General features: G+C 41.9%; 1 protein-coding gene across 4 annotated transcripts in view; it reads right to left on the minus strand.

Moving 5' to 3' along the window:
• Positions 1–481: 481 nt before the first annotated feature.
• The window catches only part of shank2b (SH3 and multiple ankyrin repeat domains 2b), a 252,715-nt gene continuing 229,410 nt past the window's right edge, over positions 482–23,786 (minus strand). For all 4 annotated transcript variants that reach the window (XM_037247312.1, XM_037247310.1, XM_037247309.1 and 1 more), the window contains one exon: positions 482–2,089. In XM_037247312.1, the coding sequence (XP_037103207.1) occupies positions 1,567–2,089 (523 nt within the window). In that variant the 3' untranslated portion in view covers positions 482–1,566. The remainder of the gene's footprint in view (positions 2,090–23,786) is intronic.

A 23,786-nucleotide genomic window follows, 5' to 3' on the forward strand; every position in this document is an offset into this window, starting at 1 on the left:
GCAATGCTGCTCAGTGGAAGGAATTAGTATAAGTGAAGCTCTGGTTTCGCAACAGGGAATGCCCTTAATGTGTATCAAACACACTGCATACACACCAAAATATGACAAGGTGCTCTTTGTCATCACACAAGCTGATGGACCCAATATGGTAAGCATTCTTGAATGGCATCTCTAACTGTGTTGGCCTTTGGCAATGCAAAGCCTGGCTTGGTGTCGCATTGCAGGAGCTAGGCCTCCAATGACCACCTCCATCCACATTCTACTCTCTCAGGAGAAGGCGATTTCAGTGACTGTGTGGATTTATGCTTCACATCTGTGACGACAGCATCTTCTTACTCCCGGATTGGTGTGCAGTAAGTTTGTGTGTGCTTCTTGTGGGCACCAGATATGCCGTTTTTATTCTAATTATCGCCCAGGGCGATAATTAGAGAAGGTTTATGTCCAACAGAGGGGTGGGCGATTAATAGAGAACACTTTATGTCCGATCGCCAAGGGCCACTGAAATGGGCGATAATATGTATATTTTCCTTATGTAGTATGCAATACCTGCATCTCACTGGTGTTCTTAAGGAACGCAGCATACTTCAAACGCGCAACGACTGCGCGCAATGGCCGATCGGAACGGCCACTCGCAATGGCCGCTCCAAAGCAGCACACTTCCTCTCGGTTGAAATTGCACAAAGTGCAAATTCACATTCATTTACTTTTGAGCTTAGGCCGGAGGGCGACATTCCGACAGCGACGCTCCAACAGTGCGCAATGACCGAGCGCAATGGCCGATCGGAACGGCGGCGCGCAACGACCGCGCGCAAAGGTCGATCAGAACGATTGCGTGCAATGGCCGATCGGAACGGCCGCGCGCAATGGCCAATTGCAGCAATTTTAGCAGCATGGGTGATAATTAGAGGTATAAATGTTTTTTATTTATGTCATCGCTAACACACACTGGGCGATTATTAGAATATGGGCGATAATTAGAATAAATACGGTGAATCCAAAATTTTGTTAATTACTCGACAAAAACAGGTGAAAACCAAACGTTTTTCTCTACAACCTTAAACGCACCCAGAAATATAACTCTGGTAGGACTCTAGTGAAGAAATAGTCTCATAATATTCTCTAGCAAAGATAGAAAAAGATCATAAAGGAAAGAAAAAGACCAGCTCAGCTGGTTTTCATGCACCCACCCACACGTGGGGCACATGGAAAAGGTCTGTAGTATTCCAAAGCTGCAGTTGGATGAGCGCAAGTGTTCATGTGAAATAAACGACTTCTACAGTTTGAGGACCCACTGCTCCAGAGATAGTCCCTCATCCTAGCCTCTCTCTTGTTCCCCTTGATGTCACCCAGCACTGTCCTCTCCTCTCCACGTCCCACGATCCCCTGATACCAGGGGCTGCAGGAGGGAGGCTGACTGGACTGGAGTGCTCAGGTGAGAATGAAAGAAGACAAAAAAAGGCAAGAGGCAGTATCAACGCTTCCATGGCTGGATTGGACGTCCCATGAAGAGATCGGTCAAAGTGGGACCTCCGTCAACTGCGACCCGCTCTCCTCTGTCCTCTGGGCTTATCTGTCCTGCAGCAGCTTGAGGGCCCTCTCGATGTTCATGCGGTGACCCACCCTTGTGACGCCCAAGTCTATCAGGTCCTCTTTCTGCAAGGAGGGCAGATGGGCACCTTCGATTTCATTATCCAGGAAAGCGTTTCTGTGCTCTCCCAGGTGGAGGCTCTCCAGCCAGTCGGCCACGTCGTACTTGCTCCAAAGCTCCACAGGCTTGGAGACGAAGGGTTTGCCTGACGCTGCCACCGCCTGCATGAGCGTCAGCGGCGACGGCGAACGCGAGCTCCCGCCGCACGACGAGCTCAGACTGTAGCCTCCGCCGCTACCCATGGGCGGGGTGGGCAGACCGAAGACATCTGTGAGGGTGGGCGACACTGAAGGCGGGAGTGAAGAGCACGGGGTGAGGGAGGAGGCAGAGTCTGAAGGACTGCAGGGGTGTGTCTGAGAAGGGAGGCTGCTCGGAGGCGTGGAGGTGAGGGCGGCAGCAGCAGCAGCGTTGTTACGCATTCCTGAGTCGTCTGAAGGGGGCCTGGGGGAGCAGAGCGGAGGTGACAAGTTACTATGGTGGCACTTGTGGTGAAAATCATAATAAAGTAAATGACCGCAGACCAACCATGCTGCATTCAATAATTGTATTTTTTTCCTTTAGAGTGATCCCTCGCCACTTCATCTTTCGCCAATGCGCTACTTTTATAAGTGACGGGAGAACTGCGTTTAAATACTTGCTGATAGCGCGGGGCTTGTCTCTGAGCAATGTGCGTCACTGCGGCGGACTGACTGAGTTCAAGTGCAGGAGGCAGCAGCAGACCACGCGCACCAACCTGTGCAGGAGTCGGGACACCTGACAATATCCACGTGTTGTTCTTTTATTTACTGTAAAGGTACAATACATGCACAGAACAGTGTGGGAATGGTTATTACGGGAATAAAGAAAGGTTTATGGCGCGTAAAAGTATTGGGGAGTGTTAACAAAAGCTTAATATCGTGTACTGGACCACAATGCAACAGATGATTCATGCGCACCGTGGACTCACTTTGGTTATGCTATGCATGACGTCCCCCGGGTAGTGTAGTGTGGTAATTCTGAGGTTGGACATTTTGCATTGCTTGGAAGGTAAACCATACTATTAATTGACTTACAGTACACCCATGCCCCCTCGCGGCCAACGAGAAACACTATGTTTAGAAAATTTCAATACATTGGTATTTAAATTTCTAAATAATGCATATACCGTATTTACTTTGTGGATTTTCATTTTTCGCAGGTGGTCCTGGAACACATCTCCCGTGAAAAATGAGAATCACTGTAATTTATTTTAGTTATTTATTTTATATTTTTATAATATTTATTTATTAGGATTATTCATATATTATGTCGATTTATTTATTTCATCAAACCAAAAAGGACACCGTTCACAAGTTACAGAAAATATTTAAATGTTTCTGATTCCTTTATTGACAGTAAATTTGAAAGGATATGTTATATGTTCTACCTTGTAGAAGAAAACAGAAACTGATGTACAGTCGTATGCAAAAGTTTGGGCACCCCTGATCATTTTCAAGATTTTCCTTTATAAATCATTTTCATCATCATCAAACTTTTGCATACGACTATGTAGATGAAAAAAATATAAATAAAAACCCTATTGTGAATGTTGGAATAAAAACTGCATTTGGGAATGTACAGTACAAGGTTCATGTATGTTAACAAATATATGGTAATCAAGGTTGATTATGAGCGGGATTATGAGGATCATCAACACATTTATTCTAACAGCACCCAAATGCAATGCTACCAAATTAACAGTAGATGGCGATGTAAGCACAATCATTGCCAATCCTATCACAGTAGATGACTCATTACAGGAAGACAATACAAAGTTTTGCTTGACAAAGGCATATGAAATTAACAATATTAATTTTGCCACTGTAGTAAATGATGGACAATGACAAGTTTTGTGGCCTCTTATTCAGAGTTGTCTGCCTTTTGCCCTAAGTCAGCTGGAAAAGTTACAATTCCTTGTGTCCCCTTCGAAAAAATTAAACAGAATAGAAAATGGAGGGATAGATACTTTTCAACCAGGTAGGACTGCATACATCATACAGAGTTGTGCTTAATATTTAGATCATTTCATGTAGCTAAATGAGGTGACTAAAATATTAGCAATAGCTCGCAATGGGATGCAACGCAATTCTATACCACAGCAAATTACAACCACAAAATTAATGCGACTAGTTGCCAAGCACACATTCGATAAAAACACCCATTAGCAAGCACTTCCCCCAACATCACAAATAAATCCAAGTAGAATTACCCTTAACCCCATTGTTCTTTCAAAAAAGTATGCATAAGGCCGGTTTTTGGTTTGTATTTATCATCATCATCATTATTATTATTATTATTAATGTTAGATACTGATTACATAGGAAATATGGGTTACATAGTAAACATGCAATATATCCCTTACATGGGTTAAATAGAAAACATGCATACTGTGTGTGTGTGTGTGTGTGTGTGTGTGTGTGTGTATATATATATATATATATATACATATATATATATATATATATATATATACATACATATATATATACATATATATATATATATATATATATATATATATATATATATATATATATATATTGTTTCTCAAGTTGAGTTTTGGTAGTTGAATACAAAAAATGATTGACACAATGAATAATAATATTTCCTACTCAGGATTTCAATCAAAATAATCATGATTATAATGTTTTTCCATAAATGTCCAGCCATGTGCAGATAATTAGGACAGAGGAGCCTCTAAACCAGGGGTGGGCAATTCCGGTCTGCAGAAACTGGATAACAATCCTGATCATTTGAATCAGGTGTGTTGCAACAGGGAGACATAGAAAACATGCAGGTCCTCGAGGACCGGAGTTTGCCTACCCATGTAAGGGCTGATTTGGAGCTAGCCACCTATGACAAAACTCAATTCAACTCAGCATTGCATTGCATCTGAGTGACTTCTGTACAATTATTTTGGTTGTTGGCTTCTCCCAGATCAGTTTTCCAGGTGTGCTGTTTTGTTTTAAGTGCAACAGTCCAAAAGGATGGTCATCATTCACGAAAATGATCGAGGCGATAGTTATTCAGCGTTACTGTATGTTTGTCTTCCACTTCCAATTTGATCAAATTAGCCCTGTGTACTACTATGCTCGGACTTTGATGAGAGAGCAAAGCTGAGGGCAGAAAACGAGCCACATCTGACCTTCACATGGTCAAAATGGCCTTTTTTTTTTTTTAAACCAGCAGCTTGCTACTTCTACCCTAGATATGTCGCTTCACTTGGAACATATGGAACAGCCTGAGGGAACATGAAGGGGGCTACGAGGGTCATTCTGCCAAAATGGAACTTAGCCATTTGTGCATGGTGCTTGGCCACTTACTGGAAGAAGATGGGCACTTTTCAACACTAGATTCTCCACAGGAAATCATGTAGGATGGATGAAATGGAGACAGAAAACATTTGAGACAACATTAGACATGGATAAACATCATGTATGAACACACATCCATGCACACGCACACACATGCATGAGATAAGAGGCATAGAAGAACATGATGCATTAATGAACTGACAAGTCTCTGCCATCTGTCTGCCTTCTGCTATAATGTGAATTTCTCTTCTCATGCTCCCTTGATTTTTCCCATGAACCAGTTGCATTGGACTTGTGCACAAAAAATGAAAACAGCGTATACTGAGATTTCTATAATCTATACAAGCACTTTTTGTTTCAAGCAACCTCTGTAGCCGGAGTGCCTGGGAGAGCGGAGGCTTCGTGGCCGTTTGTCTACCGTCGATCATCGGACACAAAGTATGGCTGCGGATCAAGAGGTTTGTACGGCTTCGTGCACCAACTGCACCCTTCTCTTAGAGAAGTTGTCCCTGCTAGAGGGACGTGTCCGCCAGTTAGAGCAGAATTGCGCGATAACCGTAGATGTGGCGGATACAGACGCGGACTGTAGTCAGCCCGCTAGCCCAGTTACCATTAGCCCAAAGCGGCTTGCTAATCGCGATGAGCCAGGTAAGACGCATAGCCGTCCAAAGTCATCTCGGTCTACTGGCCCTCGCACTTTGGTCATAGGTGACTCCATTACCCGAAATATTACGCTTAAAAATCCAGCCACGGTAATGTGTATTCCTGGGGGCAGAGCACCCGACATAGAAGCTAATCTTAGGGAGCTGACTCGCAATAGGTCTAGTCAACAGCGTAGTTCCAACAACACTAGCTACTCGGACATAGTGATACACGTCGGCTCCAATGATGTTAGGATGAGGCAATCGGAGATCACAAAGAGAAACATAGCGAGGACTTGTGATCTCGGCAGAAAGATGAGTCGGCATCGAGTATTTGTCTCTGGCCCCCTGCCTGGGAGAGGCACTGATGAGAGGTTTAGTAGATTAGTCTCCCTTAATCGATGGATGGCTGGGTTCTGTAATAAGCAGGGACTGTATTTTATAGATAACTGGCCCTCCTTCTGGGGCCGCCCCGACCTGCTGAGGAAGGACGGCCTTCACCCTAACCGTGAAGGCGCCTTCACTCTTTCTAGGAATATAGATTACTGTTTGAGCCACACATGACAGGTCACTTTAGAGCAGGCCGGGGCACAGGTGATTAGACCACCTGTCAGGATGGGTTTGGAGTCTGTTAAGCTAAAGTTAACTAGCGCTAGGCTAGACTTCCAGCATGCACATAGCTCCTCGTGTAGACTAGAGCGTGACAGTTTGAATAGTGCTACAGTACACATAAACACACTTTCTACTGGGGTAGTAGACAAATCCAATCACACCACCCCGACCGGTTTTGCTGATGAAACGGTGCCTGTTTCAGATAATTTTACATGTGTAACAAATATTTACTATCAGATTCCCACGGTCGTATCGTCCCGCCGCGCTAACAAACATTCGAGAGGTGATGTTAGGCCTAGAGAACACAATCTTACTCGCATCTCGTTTAAATATCCTTCGATAGATACGCACCCTGATCGACCGATTACGCTTAAACTCGGTTTTATGAATATTAGATCGCTTCATACAAAAGCAGTTCTCGTTAATGACCTCATCACAGAACATAATCTAAACGTTTTTGGTCTCTGCGAGACCTGGTTAAAACCTAATGAACTGCTGCCGCTTAACGAGGCCTCGCCTCCAAATTTTGTGAGCTCGCATGTGGCGCGTCCTCGAAAAAAGGGTGGGGGTGTCGCCCTCATCTCGAATTCTGAGCTTAGACTTAGGCCTCGTTCGATCAACGTATTTAAAACATTTGAAGTTCTCACTGTCCGATCCACCGCTTTACCGTCATTTTATCTTGCTGTTACCGTTTTTTTCCGTGTATAATACGCCCCCATGTATAATACGCACCCTAACAATGGCATGTTGATGCTGGAAAAAAGCCTGTACCCATGTATAATACGCACCCAATTTTTTTTTTTTTTTTTTTTTTTTTTAATTTTTTTTTTTTTTTTTTTTAAAGTCCCAATGATCGTCACACACGCAGGGAGGCAATGGGTCCCATTTTTATAGTCTTTGGTATGGTCTTAACTAGGCTGGATGTATTTTTTTTGTTGGCGTTGATTTCTCCGACTGCCCGTAAAGGCACCACCGCGATCAGATGAAAAGAGAGGAAAGTGACGTGCGGACATGTGAAAAAGGCGGCTCTGTATGGGAGAGACGTTGAAGAGGAATAAAAACACCCTTGGAAACCAAAACTTGCCCCTCGTCGTGACTCGGAGCCGCAACAAATGTTTCGGATTTGTGTAGGGTACATTGTGACAGCAAACGAGCAGGTGATCGAGCAAGCGTCTGATACGAGAGCATTGCGTTCGTATGGAGCGTGTTTGAAGTGAACAGCAGAGACGAAAGGAACAAGGCAAAGTGTTGTGAAATAAAATATTACCTGTAATACGCATTTTGTTATTTGCTGATTGTATTAAACTATCACATTCATTGTCAGTCAAGAAGAGAAGAGGACTATTATCCCTTCTTTGACGAAATGACCAGAGCACAGTACAAACACACTATTGTTCTTTCGGTATTTATTCAACCCACATTCTTTCACAACATGACAAGAAGAGAACAATACATAAATCAATACTCGTACCAGTACCATGATTTTCTTAAAAAAAAAAAAAAAAAAAAAAAAAAAAAAAAAAAAAAAAAATTAAAAAAAAATTGTACCCATGTATAATGCGCACCCCAGATTTTAGGACAATAAATTAGTTAAATTTTGCGTATTATACACGGAAAAAAACGGTATTTACCGTCCACCCGGGGCTTACTCTGGCTTCCTGGATGAATTTTCAGAATTCGTGGCTGATCTAGTAACCAATGCGGATAATATAATTATCATGGGCGATTTCAACATCCACATGAATTTACCGTCAGAGCCACTTACTTTGGCGTTTCAGACTTTAACTGATATGTTTGGTTTTACGCAAGCCGTACAGGCAGCAACGCATAAGAATGGAAATACCATAGATCTGGTATTATCCCGAGGACTTGCAACCTCAAATATAGCAGTACTGCCATACACTACTGTTTTGTCTGATCATTACTTAATAAAATTTGAAATTCTAGTTTCTTGTCAAAGACAAGAGAGCAATCAGAATTATAGGAGCCGTAATTTTAACTCCATGACTGTAACTGCGCTATCTGAGTTACTGTCGCCGGCAACCGCTATATTTCCCGCATACACCGGCTCTGTTGATAATCTTACAAATGAATTCAATGCGACATTGTTAAATGCCATTGACTCTGTGGCGCCGTTATGTCTGAAAACTCGCCGTAGATTGCCTACTCCGTGGTTCACAGACGAAACGCGTACGCTTAAGCAATTATGTAGAAAGCATGAGCGCAGATGGCGTCTAACCAAACTTGAGGTTTTCCATCAGGCATGGCAGGATAGCCTCCTGAAATATAAAGATGCGCTTATCTTAGCAAAAACTCGGTATTTTTCGCAAGTTATTAATCTCAATAAAAACAATCCGAAACACCTATTTGATACAGTGGCAAAGCTGACTCTACGCCAGCCGACCCCCGATAATTCCTTCCACTCAGCTGACGAGTTCATGAAATGTTTTGCTCAAAAAATTGAGTCCATTAGGGACGAGATCAAGAATACCATTCCAATCGCTCGGTCGAGCCCGCCGTTTACCAACGCTGATGATCATGCAACAACCCTCTCAACTCTTAATAGCGTGTCCCTTGAAAGGCTTACACAAATGGTTAGTGCGGCTAAACAAACAACATGTTTGCTCGACCCTCTTCCAGCCAAACTACTTAAAGAATTATTTCAAATTTTAGGACCGTCTGTCTTAAATATAATCAAGCTGTCTGTCTCCTCTGGGATAGTGCCAACAGCCTTTAAAACCGCTATCATTAAACCGTTACTTAAGCGACCAAATCTTGACCCGGACTGTCTCAGTAATTATAGGCCAGTTTCAAACCTCCCATTCATAGCAAAACTTCTTGAAAAAGTAGTAGCACAGCAGCTTATTGATTACATGGTCGCCAATAATCGATATGACTCTTTTCAGTCTGGTTTTAGAGCTAATCATTCCACTGAGACAGCACTTGCTAAAGTGACTAACGATCTCCTCATAGCTATGGATTCAAACACTTCATCTGTACTGTTACTACTCGATCTTAGTGCTGCCTTCGACACTGTAGACTTTGATATTTTATTAGGGCGTCTTAAAAGTTGTGTTGGTATTTCAGGGTCAGCACTAGGCTGGTTCCATTCCTATCTATCAAATAGGACGCACCGAGTGGTCCATGGCAATGCGTCCTCTGAGCTCTATAATGTTACGTGTGGTGTCCCACAGGGATCGGTTCTCGGACCAATTCTATTTAATATTTATATGATTCCGCTTGGGGACATAATACGTAAATATAATATTAGTTTTCAATGCTACGCGGATGACACCCAATTATATATGCCGTTATCGATGACAGATCCGCGGGATTGTTGTAATCTTGAGGCATGCCTTGCGGAGATCAAGCAATGGATGTCTCTCAACTTCCTTCGTCTTAACCCAGATAAAACTGAGATGTTGATAATTGGTCCAACTCGTTTTCAACACTTGTTCAAGGAAACCGCTATAACTATAGATAATCGTACTATCACTCAGAGCGATACTGTAACTAATCTCGGGGTAATGTTTGACCAAACTCTCTCCTTTCAAAAGCACATTAAGAATATAACCAGAATTGCGTTCTATCACCTTCGTAATATTGCAAAGATTCGTCCGATCCTCTCGACCGGTGATGCGGAAACTATTATACATGCGTTCGTCACGTCGCGCCTGGACTACTGTAATGTACTATTCTCTGGTCTTCCTAAGTCCCGCATCAAAAGTCTACAGTTAGTACAAAATGCTGCTGCAAGGCTGCTCTCACGGACAAGAAAATTTGATCACATTACCCCAATATTAGCCAACTTACATTGGCTCCCGGTCCATTTAAGATGTGACTTCAAGGTTCTTCTATTAACCTATAAATCACTGCATGGCTTAGCGCCTTCGTATTTCGTCGACCTAGTTGTTCCTTATGTTCCGTCTCGTAACCTTCGTTCGCAAAACGCTACCCTTTTAGCGACACCGAGGGCCAAGAAAGTGTCTGCAGGGTCTAGAGCAGGGGTGGCCAACCAGTCAGAGGCGAAGAGCCACATTTTTGACTGTGTCATTCCAAAGAGCCACATCACCCCCCCCCCCCCCCCGCAAAGAGCCACATCACCCCCCCCCCCCGCAGACAGAGAGAGACAGACACACACAGGCCTCTGCTCAGCCAGATTTATTGAATATGTCCCACACCAAGATAATGACAGTTATTTAACAGTTAACATTGTGTGCACTGTCTCACACACACATAAACTCTCAGTTCAAGCAAGTCCACAAACAGAAATATAACAATTTTCAATAACCCTAACCCTATGTTTTTCTTATTTCGTCCAATCAAATTTCAGATCGCTGGCATGCAAAAGATTTCCCAGGGCTTTCTGAATCAGCAGTGCTGGTCAGTGTATCTTAAACTACATTAGCATTCAATCAGCATTCTTCATGAGTGTCACATATTTTATTAAAATGTTTTGTTTTAGGCGGCTCGGTGGCGCACTGGGTAGCACGTCCGCCTCACAGTTAGGAGGGTGCGGGTTCGATTCCACCTCCGGCCCTCCCTGTGTGGAGTTTGTTCTCCCCGGGCCCGCGTGGGTTTTCTCCGGGCACTCCGGTTTCCTCCCACATCCCAAAAACATGCTTGGTAGGCCGATTGAAGACTCCAAACTGTCCCTAGGTTTGAGTGCGAGTGCAAATGGTTGTTTGTCTCTGTGTGCCCTGCGATTGGCTGGCAACCGGTTCAGGGTGTCCCCCGCCTACTGCCCAATGACGGCTGGGATAGGCTCCAGCACACCCGCGACCCCCGTGGGGACTAAGCGGTTCAGAAAATGGATGGATAGATGGATGTTTTGTTTTAGTCATGCTATTGGATTGACTCTGTACTGCTTCAAAGTGACACAGCTGCATGTTTAGGTTGCTTTTTTCCCCCATAAATGCATATCCTGCCAAAGCTTGGTTTATGCTTGACGTGTCAGAACGGTGACATTTCGTGTCATTTGAGCATGGGCCAGATTTTCTGCACTGCGTGCCTGCTGAACTTTGTGGTCCAACGGGGACATTCCCGCACAGAGAAACATGAAAGGCAATGAGACGCGCCGGTGGCCTGGAATTTTAGCTCAACAGTTAGTCCACTGTGGCCACGGGTATGATCCCCAAGTAGGGTGATTCTTTTGTTTGCGCAATGTCTGCCCCGGGGGACTCGGGTTTGCGTTTCAATCACCTTGATTTTGATGCAAATGAGGGACCCGTGGGGAAAAGTCAATTTCCATCCTACAACGGCGCAAACCTCTGTTACTCTGAATTCTACCAGCGCAAAGTCTATCAAAATACCAAAAGAAAGAAAACTCCTAGGCCGGCAAGCCGCACCAACTAAGAAAGTGGGTCTGGAGAGCACACAATTCAACATGGTTTGGCCTCGGTTCAAATTAAACTATTCAATCAATTTCGTTTACTAGCTGTGACATGAGCAACGTCACTCTTCGGCGGCAGAAGTCCATCCTTATTCAAAATGGTGTGCATCTGTTCAGTATCTTGCTCAAGAATACTTCGACATGGTCACAATAGCTGTTAATCAAGGTTACGAGACAACAGGTCTACCACTGAGCCATGTTGCCCCTAGACCAGGGGTGGGCAAACTACGGCCCGCGGGCCACGTCCGGCCCACGGGACCGTTTAATCCGGCCCGCCAACCCTGAATAAATTGTATTAAACATTTTTTTTTGTCATTTTGCCTGCAATGACTGCGTTTCCCCAGTAGATGGGGAACCGCTCGCCTGCGCATTTACTACCGGAAGCCGTGTCTGAAAGCTCGGTGCACACTCACAAGTGCGTACTCAGTAGTACGGACATGGCGCACTCGCGCTCTATTTGTATCAGTCCCGAATTTAGAGCGTGGGCTGTGACGACAGCATTCTTGTAATTCGCGCGCTGAGCTTTCAGATACAGTTTTACGGTAAAGCCACCCACAAACCTTCCCCTGGAATCCTTCTATTAAAATGAGTCGCCCAAGGAAAAGCAAAGTGGACACAGTGCCGAGTGTTTAAAAAAGAGTGGCCAATTTGGCTCGACGTACGCGATGTGACGTTCAGCCACATGAACATCAACATCAACCCGTCACACCTCGGATCTCTCCTAAGAATTGCCACAACAAATTCTACTCCAGACTATGACGCACTAGCAAAAAAGGGAGACCAACAACACTGTTCCCACTGAAAATGAAGGGGAGGCTCTCAAGTTTGTTGTAAAAAAATGCATTTTGAATATGATATGTACACATACCAGGGATTGAAACTAGCGACCATTCTTATTTTCAAACAATGCAGGATGCTCAAGGACATTGATGCACCACCTGTTTGCGACTAATCTTAACCTGTAAAGTTCTTAAGGCTTACTTTAAGGAAGTGTTTCCCGTTTCCTCACCTCTGTTACCAGGTGTTTGTGAGTTAAAACTCTGCTCTGATTTTCAGATACCCCTCACCGTGTTGCCGTTTTGATTACTTTATTTGGATGTATGCTTTCACCGATTCTTCAAGATGATATATTTGGTCAGAATGTTTGCCGTTTGATGTGATCTCATAAGATAAACATCTTTCATTAATCTGACCTGCAGGCACTGAAGTGCTGGAGACTGTTATTCATAATAACAGTGTCGTATTTTATGAGAATCACTGATAGCAGTTTTTTAGTGATTTTTTTTTTTTAATGCTGTTAATAAATGCATTTGTTTTCAAAAAACTTGTTTGGAATATCCATGCTTTACTACCTACTAAAGGCCAAAATATTTTATGCAATGACCTTTACAGGTCGCTTATATTACTTCACAAACACAACGTCCATCTGCTCCTGGTTCGGCCCTCCGGTCCAAATTTAGAACCCAGTTCGGCCCGCGAGTCAAAAAGTTTGCCCACCCCTGCCCTAGACACTGCTAAAGCAGTCATATTGAAAATGATTAAGTACATCAGTAATTGAGCATGCCTTCTTGTTCCTTCTTATTCCACGTGATGACATATTCTTACAGCAATGCGTACACTAGTTCAAACATAACAACCCTGCGTAGTAATTTTGGCACTCTTCACAGCTTTTGATTTAAAGCAAATGAATTTAAAGCATAGCAATTTGATGGAAACATGGAATGACACGACAAATCAGAGAAATAGCTGTTAACATAAAATAAAAAAATTAAAAAAAGACTAGAGTTCTAAAACGTCCTGTTCTGAGCCTTGAGTGATGCAGAGCCAGAGTGATATGGAAGTGGGAGACCATGCTTGCACCACGCCTAAAAAACGTATGACTCTTTGCTTCTTTCTAGCATACTCTGCTAAAACTCATTTTTCAAACTCATATTTGTCGCGGGCCGTATCGTAGTAATAGTTTCCCTCGGAGGGCCATTATGACTGTCAACCCAGATAAATATACATATGAATGTCTCATGTTATAGGCAGTATAGGCTACACAACAAACTGATGAATAACTAGTTTTGAAATCAGAGACTAGTAAGAACTGTTCACATTTTTTAAAAGATGAGTGGTATAAAAATGTCTAGAAACATCTCTATTTTTTATAAGTGAAGACACTTTGCAATTTTAGTATTGACCAATTTGTCTTCGTGGGTCAAATGTAATTACACGACTGGCCACATTTGACACTCCTGACGTAAAAGGGTCACACTTAGTGGTGAAATTGCACATGCTGCATTTATTTATAGAAGGTAGAGCGCTCCCTCTCTCTCACATGCACGCACGCACACTCACACACACGCAAACACACACAGCTGTGCTCGATTACATAATGGTGGTCTACTAAAGCAGCGTGGCACGTGACCTGAATAAAATTATGTTGAACTCCGCTGTGGGTTAGGCTTTCCATCCTCATGCTCACACACTCACTCACACACTCACTCACACACACACGCACGCACACACACAGACACACACGCACACACGCACACACACACACGCGCACACACACACACACACACACACACACACGTGCAAACATGCCCTTTCAACGCAGGCTGACATCACTGCAGGCCTCAAGGCTGCTCTCATCAGCTGGTTGCTTGGCAACCATTTCATCCACAGGCACAACCAACGCACATTTTAATCTGGGAGGCTAAGAGACAGGGATAAAAAAAAGATAGAAAGAGGAAAAAAAATCCCTATCAGCATCCAAAGGAACAAAAAAAGGATGTTACCACTGCTGCTGAGGTTCATTCCAGTACAGTGATGAAGAAGAATGAGCACAATAGTAAGCAAGTCAAGGAAGCGAGACAGGGTAAAAGAAGAGAGCGAGAGGCCGGCCATGTGTGAATCTAGGCCATTTTATGTTTCTATGTTGCCATCTGTTTGACAGCCATGGAGGCAGGCGCACCTACACCTTCTGTAGACCATTTAACATGAGGGCATTGTCTGGTGCTCTTTTAACACTAAACTAACTTACCTTGGATAGCTAATTCACCCCCGCAATTAAGAGGAGAAATTTGTGTTGAAATTATTCATGCAAATGCATCCACCATTTTCACGTGTTTTTCAAATCCACAAATATATTCTTAATTTCATAATGAACAAATATATGGACGGGAGCGAACAATCTCCCGTTTAAAAATTGGCAATTGAAAAATGGAAAACAAGCCTTATATGATCTTCTATGAGGTAATTATTTTACACGTCACAAAAAACGGTTTTTTTGTGTGCTTCCGAAGAGCTTGTTTTGCCTTAACCCGAAAAACATTCTTATTCTGCAACAATTTCTTCGCCGTGCTCTTTGCATAGACACCCCCCCCTTCTTCCTTTTCTAACTGATGATGATGATGAAAATGATGAACTGTTTAAAGTTTGGGTTTTAGCTACTATATTTTCATTTATGGATATGGAATCTAGCTAGAATGAGTAGCAAGTTTATCATAAAAAATACATCCAACAAAATAACACATTTTCCCACTTTAAAACAAAATACTTGTAGAGCACTTCTTTTACTTACCGTATTTTCCGCCCTAAAAGGCGCACCGGATTATAAGGCGCACCTTCAATGAACGGCCCATTTTAAAACTTTGTCCATATATAAGGCGCACCGGATTATAAGGCGCATAAAATAGAAGCTATACTGCAACAAACTGAGTTGACTAGGGTTGCGGTATGCATCCACTAGCCAATAACCCACGAGCCCTCTGTAACAATCGCGTTTCTCAAACGATCTCCTATAAAATGATCGGAACTGACTAAGTTCGATCTAACGCATTGGTACTACTTACCTATGTTTCCCTTCCATATCGATCCGTAGATTTACTCGAAACATTAACAGAGCAGCCTATTTTGACATGAAATAGCCTGGTACGTATAGCAGCTATCGTTATAGCATTAGCCATCCGCAAAAGTCCCACGAGCCTCAGCTCGCAATCTCCCATGAGCCTCAGCAAAGTGTAAACAATCGCGTTTCTCAAACGATCTCCTATAAAATGATCGGAACTGACTAAAGTTCGATCTAACGCATTGGTACTACTTACCTATGTTTCCCTTCCATATCGATCCGTAGATTTACTCGAAACATTAACAGAGCAGCCTATTTCACATGAAATAGCCTGGTACGTATAGCAGCTATCGTTATAGCATTAGCCATCCGCAAAGTCCCACGAGCCTCAGCTCGCAATCTCCCATGAGCCTCAGCAAGTGTAAACAATCGCGTTTCTCAAACGATCTCCTATAAAATGATCGGAACTGACTAAAGTTCGATCTAACGCATTGGTACTACTTACCTATGTTTCCCTTCCATATCGATCCGTGGATTTACTCGAAACATTAACAGAGCAGCCTATTTTGACATGAAATAGCCTGGTACGTATAGCAGCTATCGTTATAGCATTAGCCATCCGCAAAGTCCCACGAGCCTCAGCTCGCAATCTCCCATGAGCCTCAGCAAAGTGTAAACAATCGCGTTTCTCAAACGATCTCCTATAAAATGATCGGAACTGACTAAAGTTCGATCTAACACATTGGTACTGCTTACCTATGTTTCCCTTCCATATCAATCCGTAAATTTACTCGAAACATTAACGGAGCAGCCTATTTTTAAATGAAATAGCCTCGCGGGTACAACAGCTATTCGGTAACGCCCACTGACTACAGTTGCCGTAATGTTGGGAAGCGATGCGACCTTGTAATTTACTAGTCGTACTAAAACGTACTGAAACATTTTGGCAGAGCACTGTGTACAACCAGTATGGATCAACAAATTCATCAATTGATCCATATATAAGGCGCACTGACTATAAGGCGCACTGTCGCTTTTGAGAAATTTTAGGTTTTTAGGTGCGCCTTATAGGGCGGAAAATACGGTAATTTGTTAGAAGAAATTGTTAGGAATTGACAATACTATTTTCCCAGTTGATATAATTGAAAAAATAATTCCAATAGAAAATCATTTATGGGACAGCTTATGCGCGGACGTATACAATATATTAAGCATTTGGCAAATGCTTCTACAGCGGCATAGAAGAAGTAGCAACACATGAAGAACGCCTTCCGGCTTCAAGATAAAGCCAGCTCGAGGGGAAAACAATTGCAGTTGCATTATGTTTCCTGACTTTTATTTCATAAACGAATGATATAAGACAATATAAGGCTTGCTTCCCGTTTTTTCAATTTTTAAACAAGAAGCGTAAGATGGCTTGTTTCCGTTCATTGAGATATGTAAAAAATAAATAACGAATATATTTGTGGATTGGAAAAACACATGAAAATAACAAATATATTTGTGGATCCGAAAACCGTGAATATCACGAAGGTACCGTTTTTTTCATGTATAATGCGCCCCCATGTATAATACGCACCCTAAAAATGGCATGTCGCTGCTGGAAAAAAAGCCTGTACCCATGTATAATACGCACCCACATTTTGACTCCTACTTAAGTCCGTAAACGTAAAATTATTTCAGAAAAAAGATCATCTTTGGGAACAACCGGATGTTATTCTGCCGGTCAGTATCACTGCGCATGCTCTAGCAAACTCGATAGCGGAGAAATGTTTCGGATTTGTGTAGGGTACATTGTGACAGCAAACGAGCAGGTGATCGAGCAAGCGTCTGATACGAGAGCATTGTGTTCGTATGGAGCGTGTTTGAAGTGAACAGCAGAGAAGAAAGGAACAAGGCAAAGTGTTGTGAAATAAAATATTACCTGTAATACGCATTTAGGTAGAGAACTGAACTCTCGCTCTTTATATAGCTGACGTGTCTTGCGCATCCGTTCTGCGCATCTGTAATGGCGGCCTCCGTATGATATCCGGTTTGCGATGGAGATTAAAAAACAAACAATATTTGACAATAACACACCATCAAGGATTGGACCATCGCATCAAACGATGTGTCGTCAATTATGAATTTTACTGACTAAGTGTGTTGGGTAGGATGGCTGAATGCGATGCGCGATTGACAACAAACAAGAAGAAAGGTGATTTCAAGTTTTATTTCGAGGGAGATTTTCTTCAAAAATTGTTGTACCCATGTATAATACGCACCCAAGATTTTAGGACAATAAATTAGTTAAGTTTTGCGCATTATACATGGAAAAAACGGTATTTGTGGATCTGAAAACCACGTGAAAATCATGAATATAATTGTGGATTGGAATAACACGTGAAAATCACCAATATATTTGTGGATCTGAAAAACATAGGAAAATCGCGGCTGTATTTGTGTGAGTAAATGTTTACAAAATGGTGATTTTACTGGCAACAAGTTCAAGGTGTACCTCGCCTATTGCCCGAAGTCAGCTGGGATATGCTCCAGCTGACTTATCATTCGTGATGATAAACGGTTTAGAAAATGCTTGGATGGAATTTTTACACAAATCTCTCCCCATACTAAGAGCCCCAACCTTTGTATATCAGCGGGTTTACACAACGACACAATAGTTTTGGAGCAGCAGCATACAAAAACAACAGATTACAAGCAATAAGTAGAATTTCCCAGGATGTGCACCACTACTTTAGGGCTCACAACTGAATACAACCTGTTCATCAGAACAGCCTAACGGTGACTTCATTGAGTTTAGTCACATCAGACAACATGCCCTCAAACTACACAAATTTTGAGCTATATAAGAATGTGCAATTAGAGACCTGTATAATACACTTTGAAAATGCCACAGTGGGGGCAACAACTATATTGGTTTGTGCTAAGGTAGTGCTAGGTTTTTTTCTGTTACGCTCCGCAAAATGTCAATTGTCAATTGTTTGTCTATGTGAAGCCCTTTGAGACTGCTTGTGATTTAGGGCTATACAAATAAACTTGACTTGACTTGAAAAAAGAGGAAAATATTAACCTCAGTTACTATGAATTTGTCTATTAAATTGTAATAAGTACACCTCCATAACATTGTATCTAATTATCATGTTCCCCTGGTGGGCCTGTTTTGCTATTTGAGATGCACTGCTTTAAGGAGACATACCGTTTTGGCCCAAATATAAGACGATGTTTTTTGCATTGAAATAAGACTGAATAAATGGGGGTCGTCTTACATTCGGGGTCTAGACATTATAACCATTCACAACACTAGATGGTGCCAGATATCTTTAAAGTGAAGTTACGTCACGGCGCCTTAAGTCTCGCGTGAGTTACCTCAGCTTATCGTGATTGTTGGAGCTCGTGCGCAACGGTAAGTTAAAGGTTGCAGGTATCGACTGAGTATGTTGCTGTCATCGTGTGCATCTTTGACACAAAGTGAGTACCGTAATTTTCGGACTATAAGTCGCACCGGAGTATAAGTCGCACCAGCCATAAAATGCCCAAAAAAGTGAAAAAAAAACCATATATGTATATAAATCGCTCCTGAGTATAAGTCGCCCCCCCACCCAAACTATGAAAAAAAACCGCGACTTATAGTCCGAAAATTACGGTATATACATTTCATTGTTACTACTGTCCACTGTTGTGCCGTTTGTCCGATCGCGGTTTGCTTCGTGTGGGCGCCGTTTGATTGACAGCTCCGGCACGCTCCTTTAAGTTCGCCTCGCATCGTATGAGTAGCCGTTACGCAGCGGCACGGCAACTAATGGTCGCCAGCAAATGTGTTTTGTTGTCTCGATGACTTATGTTTGGTGTGTTGCCGAGAGTATTTCATTTATGGTTATTTAGTATAGCGGAACCGTTATGCGCAGTTAGTTATGTAATGTGTGCCGTCTACGAGTGTTGTGTGACGTCAGATGTTGAGCGGTGACTTACGCATTGTATTTCTGTCTGTGGCAGAACCACACCCACACACCCCACAAACTACACACACCCTTCACACGCTTCACACAATACCCTTTTGCCAATTTGCCTGTATGCCCACAGTGCCTGTTACTTTTTTGCCAATAATTCAGTAAAGCAATCAAAACTGAACCACGTCTTCCCTCCTGTGTTCTGACCGACACCCGGGGGCGAAAAGAGCATAACCATCCGAGCCAAGAATCGGGGTCGTCTTATATATATATATATATATATATATATATATACAATAAAGATCTATTCTATTCTATATATGTATGTATATATATATATATATATATATATATATATATATATATATTATATTTATATACTATGGAAAACTGACATTTTAACTGCTGGCATTCAAATGGAGTATATGGTCTTGGGATTAAATTAAAATATAAGTAAGGCATGTTGAGCATCACATCATAAGAATGAGACAGACCACGTTCCAAAACCATCTGATTTCAACGGGATTTGCTTCTATTCAAGATTCATGACAGTCAGTCACCCACTAATAATTCTCAATTTAGACAAGAACTACATATGAATCCACTGACAGTTGTCACATTATGAACACTATGTTAGCATAAATGAACGATAAACCATATTGCAATGTGTTCGCCAACCAGCGCCACAAGGCGAAAGCTGTCATCATTATTTTAGTTGGAACATTGGTATCAAAGTCATGAAAAAAAGATACTTCATCTGCATTATTCATGATTCATTCTGTTAAAAAACGCTTATCTTAATGGAGAGTGGCATTAAAAGTGTTTACCATCACATCTGATCTCAGCAATTCAACATGTAGCATTTTTCACCCATGATGCATTAAAATACAAGTACAAATGTAAAAGGTGGCTAATAACCGTCCACCCTACTCGGGCTCAAACATACGCTTCTAAAAGCACTTAATTCCGGTGTTAAACACGCTAGCTGTGTAAGAATTAGTTTATCTTAGCAATTAGCATAACTTCAGTCATTCCTTGATATCCCTTTAAAGGAATGATACTTTTTAGATGTGTAGCTTATTTGCCACCATGGAGGTAATGGTTACTGACTCTAGAGTGAGTTTGCAACGTGATGACCCACATTAGTAGTCAGCAAAACTTGTTGTTAGCTAGGTAGTTGTGGTGTAAGTACCACCAAGCTCGACTCGACTGCTTATTCGCTTTAATCAAATTCACCAATCTCACACTTTTTCACGAATATCGGCTGATAATTATCGCCACAGATCAATCAGAGCAGCCCTGATTTTAGTAAGGAAAATGCTAATTATGACCCGCTAACCGCTAATTTTCAAGCATTGACTTCTGGCATTTAAATCGTTGTCTTATTACATGCTCAAACACAGTTAGCGGACGGTAAACACACTTTAAGAGAAGACAAAAGGATGGGGTCTGACGACACTGGGAAAAGCGGCTACTGTATTGTATTTAAACTGTTCTATTTCAAATAAAACAGAATATTAACAAGCATGGAGCATATTTGAAAAATTCAAGAAACACTGTGTTAAGTAACCTAAATGAATTATGTTCATTTTGTCTTTGATAAATTCCTGGCTTTTTAACTTACTAACAACTTTGCAGTCTACCGAATCTTTTTACTATATATGACTGCGTACCAAATGGCCATATTAAATGGTAAAATCCATGTCCCAAACCTTATTATGAATAAACAAATATGGCAAAGTAAGCTCAGCGCCTCCTGTACTTCCTGCGGAAACTCAGGCGAGCAAGTGCTCCTCCGGCCGTCATGGCTACATTCTACCGTGGCACCATTGTGAGCGTCCTCTCCAGTTATATCGCTGTCTGGGGTGGTAGCTGCACTGAATACAACATGAAGGCCCTGCAGTGCATAGTGAACATGGCTGGTAAGATTATTGGTGCTTCACTCCCCTCCCTGAAGGACATTTACACCTCCCATCTCACCCGCAAGGCGACCACGATTGTGAGTGATGTGAGTCACCCCGCTCACTCTTTGTTCGATCTTCTGCCCTCTGGGAAGAGGTTGAGGAGCCTGCGCTCCCGCACCACCAGACTCACCAACAGCTTCATTCTCCAGGCTGTTAGGATCCTGAACTCTCTCCCCCCTTCTGCGTAGCGTCCTGTACTTTTGCGCTATATTCTGACTGTCTGCTGTATGCACACTTGCTCCATTTTTGCTCCTCTTATTTATTGTGTTATTTGTTTATTTATTATTATTTATTCATCCCTCTTATTTATTCATTGTTTGTGCCTTCTTGTTTTTATTTTTTTGTGTTGTTTACTTGTATGTATATATTGTGTACTATGTCTTGTCACCGTGGGATAGTGGGAACGTTATTTCGATTTCTTTGTGTGTCTTGGCATGTGAAGAAATTCACAATAAAGCAGACTTTGACTTTGATGCCAATGGACCCTACCTGTGAGGGTGGACTGGGGGAGCATCAAGAAAGAAGAGATGAAGATACTACTGGTGAGTGGAGTAAATGGAGATGAGCTGAAAATGAAATGAGTACAAATGTAAGGTCAACAGACCAAGCACAGATGATGGAAATGAGGATAACATGGTAGCGTGTGACATGAAGCGTGAATGGAGTGATGCAAGGCAAGACTAATGCAGCTGCTGGGCATCTCACTGTTATGAATAAAAATGGATGTAACCATTTTGGTTTTACTTTGTTAATTGGAACTGAAAAAAGAATTGCCGAACGCAATCAACCATTTTCCCACTGCTTTATACACCCCCAAGATGAGCAATGGACTGTCCATGCAAAATGCATGCCACCAATTAATAATTTATTCGGCTTTTATTTCCCATCTCATGCCGAGTTATGAGATTGAAAAAAAACCATGAGCTGATGTAATTCAGGTACTGTTTCCACAAACAATTTCTCATTTCTTTGAGTTTTATCAACTGGATTCTTACTGATTCTGTCTCTAGTAAAATACGATGAGAATATCATCAAGTAACATGTCATATTTGCAGCAACTACCGTAATTTTCCATGTAAAATACGCCCCCGTGCATAATACTAAAAATGGCATGTCGATGCTGGAAAAAAGCCTGTACCCATGTATAATACGCACCCAAATTTTTACTCTTACTTAAGTCCGTAAACGTAAAATTATTTCAGAAAAAAGATCATCTTCGGGAACAACCGGATGTTATTCTGCCGGTCAGTATCACTGCGCATGCGCTAGCAAACTCGATAGCGAAGAAATGTTTCGGATTTGTGTAGGGTACATTGTGACAGCAAACGAGCAGGTGATCGAGCAAGCGTCTGATACGAGAGCATTGTGTTCGTATGGAGCGTGTTTGAAGTGAACAGCAGAGAAGAAAGGAACAAGGCAAAGTGTTGTGAAATAAAATATTACCTGTAATACGCATTTAGAACTGAACTCTCGCTCTTTATATAGCTGACGTGTCTTGCGCATCCGTTCTGTGCATCTGTAATGGCGGCCTCCGTATGATATCCGGTTTGCGATGGAGATTAAAAAACAAACAATATTTGACAATAACACACCATCAAGGATTGCACCATCGCATCAAACGATGTGTCGTCAATTATGAATTTTACTGACTAAGAGTGTTGGGCAGGATGGCTGAATGCGATGCGCGATTGACAACAAACAAGAAGAAAGGTGATTTCAAGTTTTATTTCGAGGGAGATTTTCTTCAAAAATGGTTGTACCCATGCATAATGCGCACCCCAGATTTTAGGACAATAAATTAGTTAAATTTTGCGCATTATGCATGGGAAATCACGGTAATAGTAATATACAACAAGAGCTGTGGGTGTGCTTGAGCTCTTATCATACAGTTTAAGTTGAGTTTTGCTAAGGCGTAAGATGCAAAATATTAAAATATATTATTTTGTTCTTTATTTTGACTTGACTCATAGGTTTATTTAAAAAGAGCGAAACACGACTGTTCAATTTGTTGTACGTGTCACAAAACACGGAAGTGATCCATGTATGATTCTTTACGCACCTTAGAGCTGAAGTAAAAAAAAAAAAGGATGTGTGGATCGGTATCAAAAAGAGCACATCCTAATGAAATCGGTTCGGAAGCCCAAATTTTTTTATCAGGACATCACTACTTGATGGCTTTCACAAACATTTGATAACTTCTGGTAATTTATTGGAATCTCTCAAGCCAACAAGGCGTTAAGGCAGACATACGTATCTTAACGTTTCCAAACCTGCAAAATGAGACATTCATTCAAAATATTGGCAAAAAGGACTACTTTGAAGCTGTCAGCAAATCTCATTAGTCCATTTCTGGCATTGAATCTAAACATATCCCTGATTATCGATGCTATTTCCCAGGTATAAAAATTTGCCTTT

Source organism: Syngnathus acus, chromosome 3 (genome assembly GCF_901709675.1).
Source record: "Syngnathus acus chromosome 3, fSynAcu1.2, whole genome shotgun sequence".
Lineage (NCBI taxonomy): Eukaryota > Metazoa > Chordata > Actinopteri > Syngnathiformes > Syngnathidae > Syngnathus > Syngnathus acus.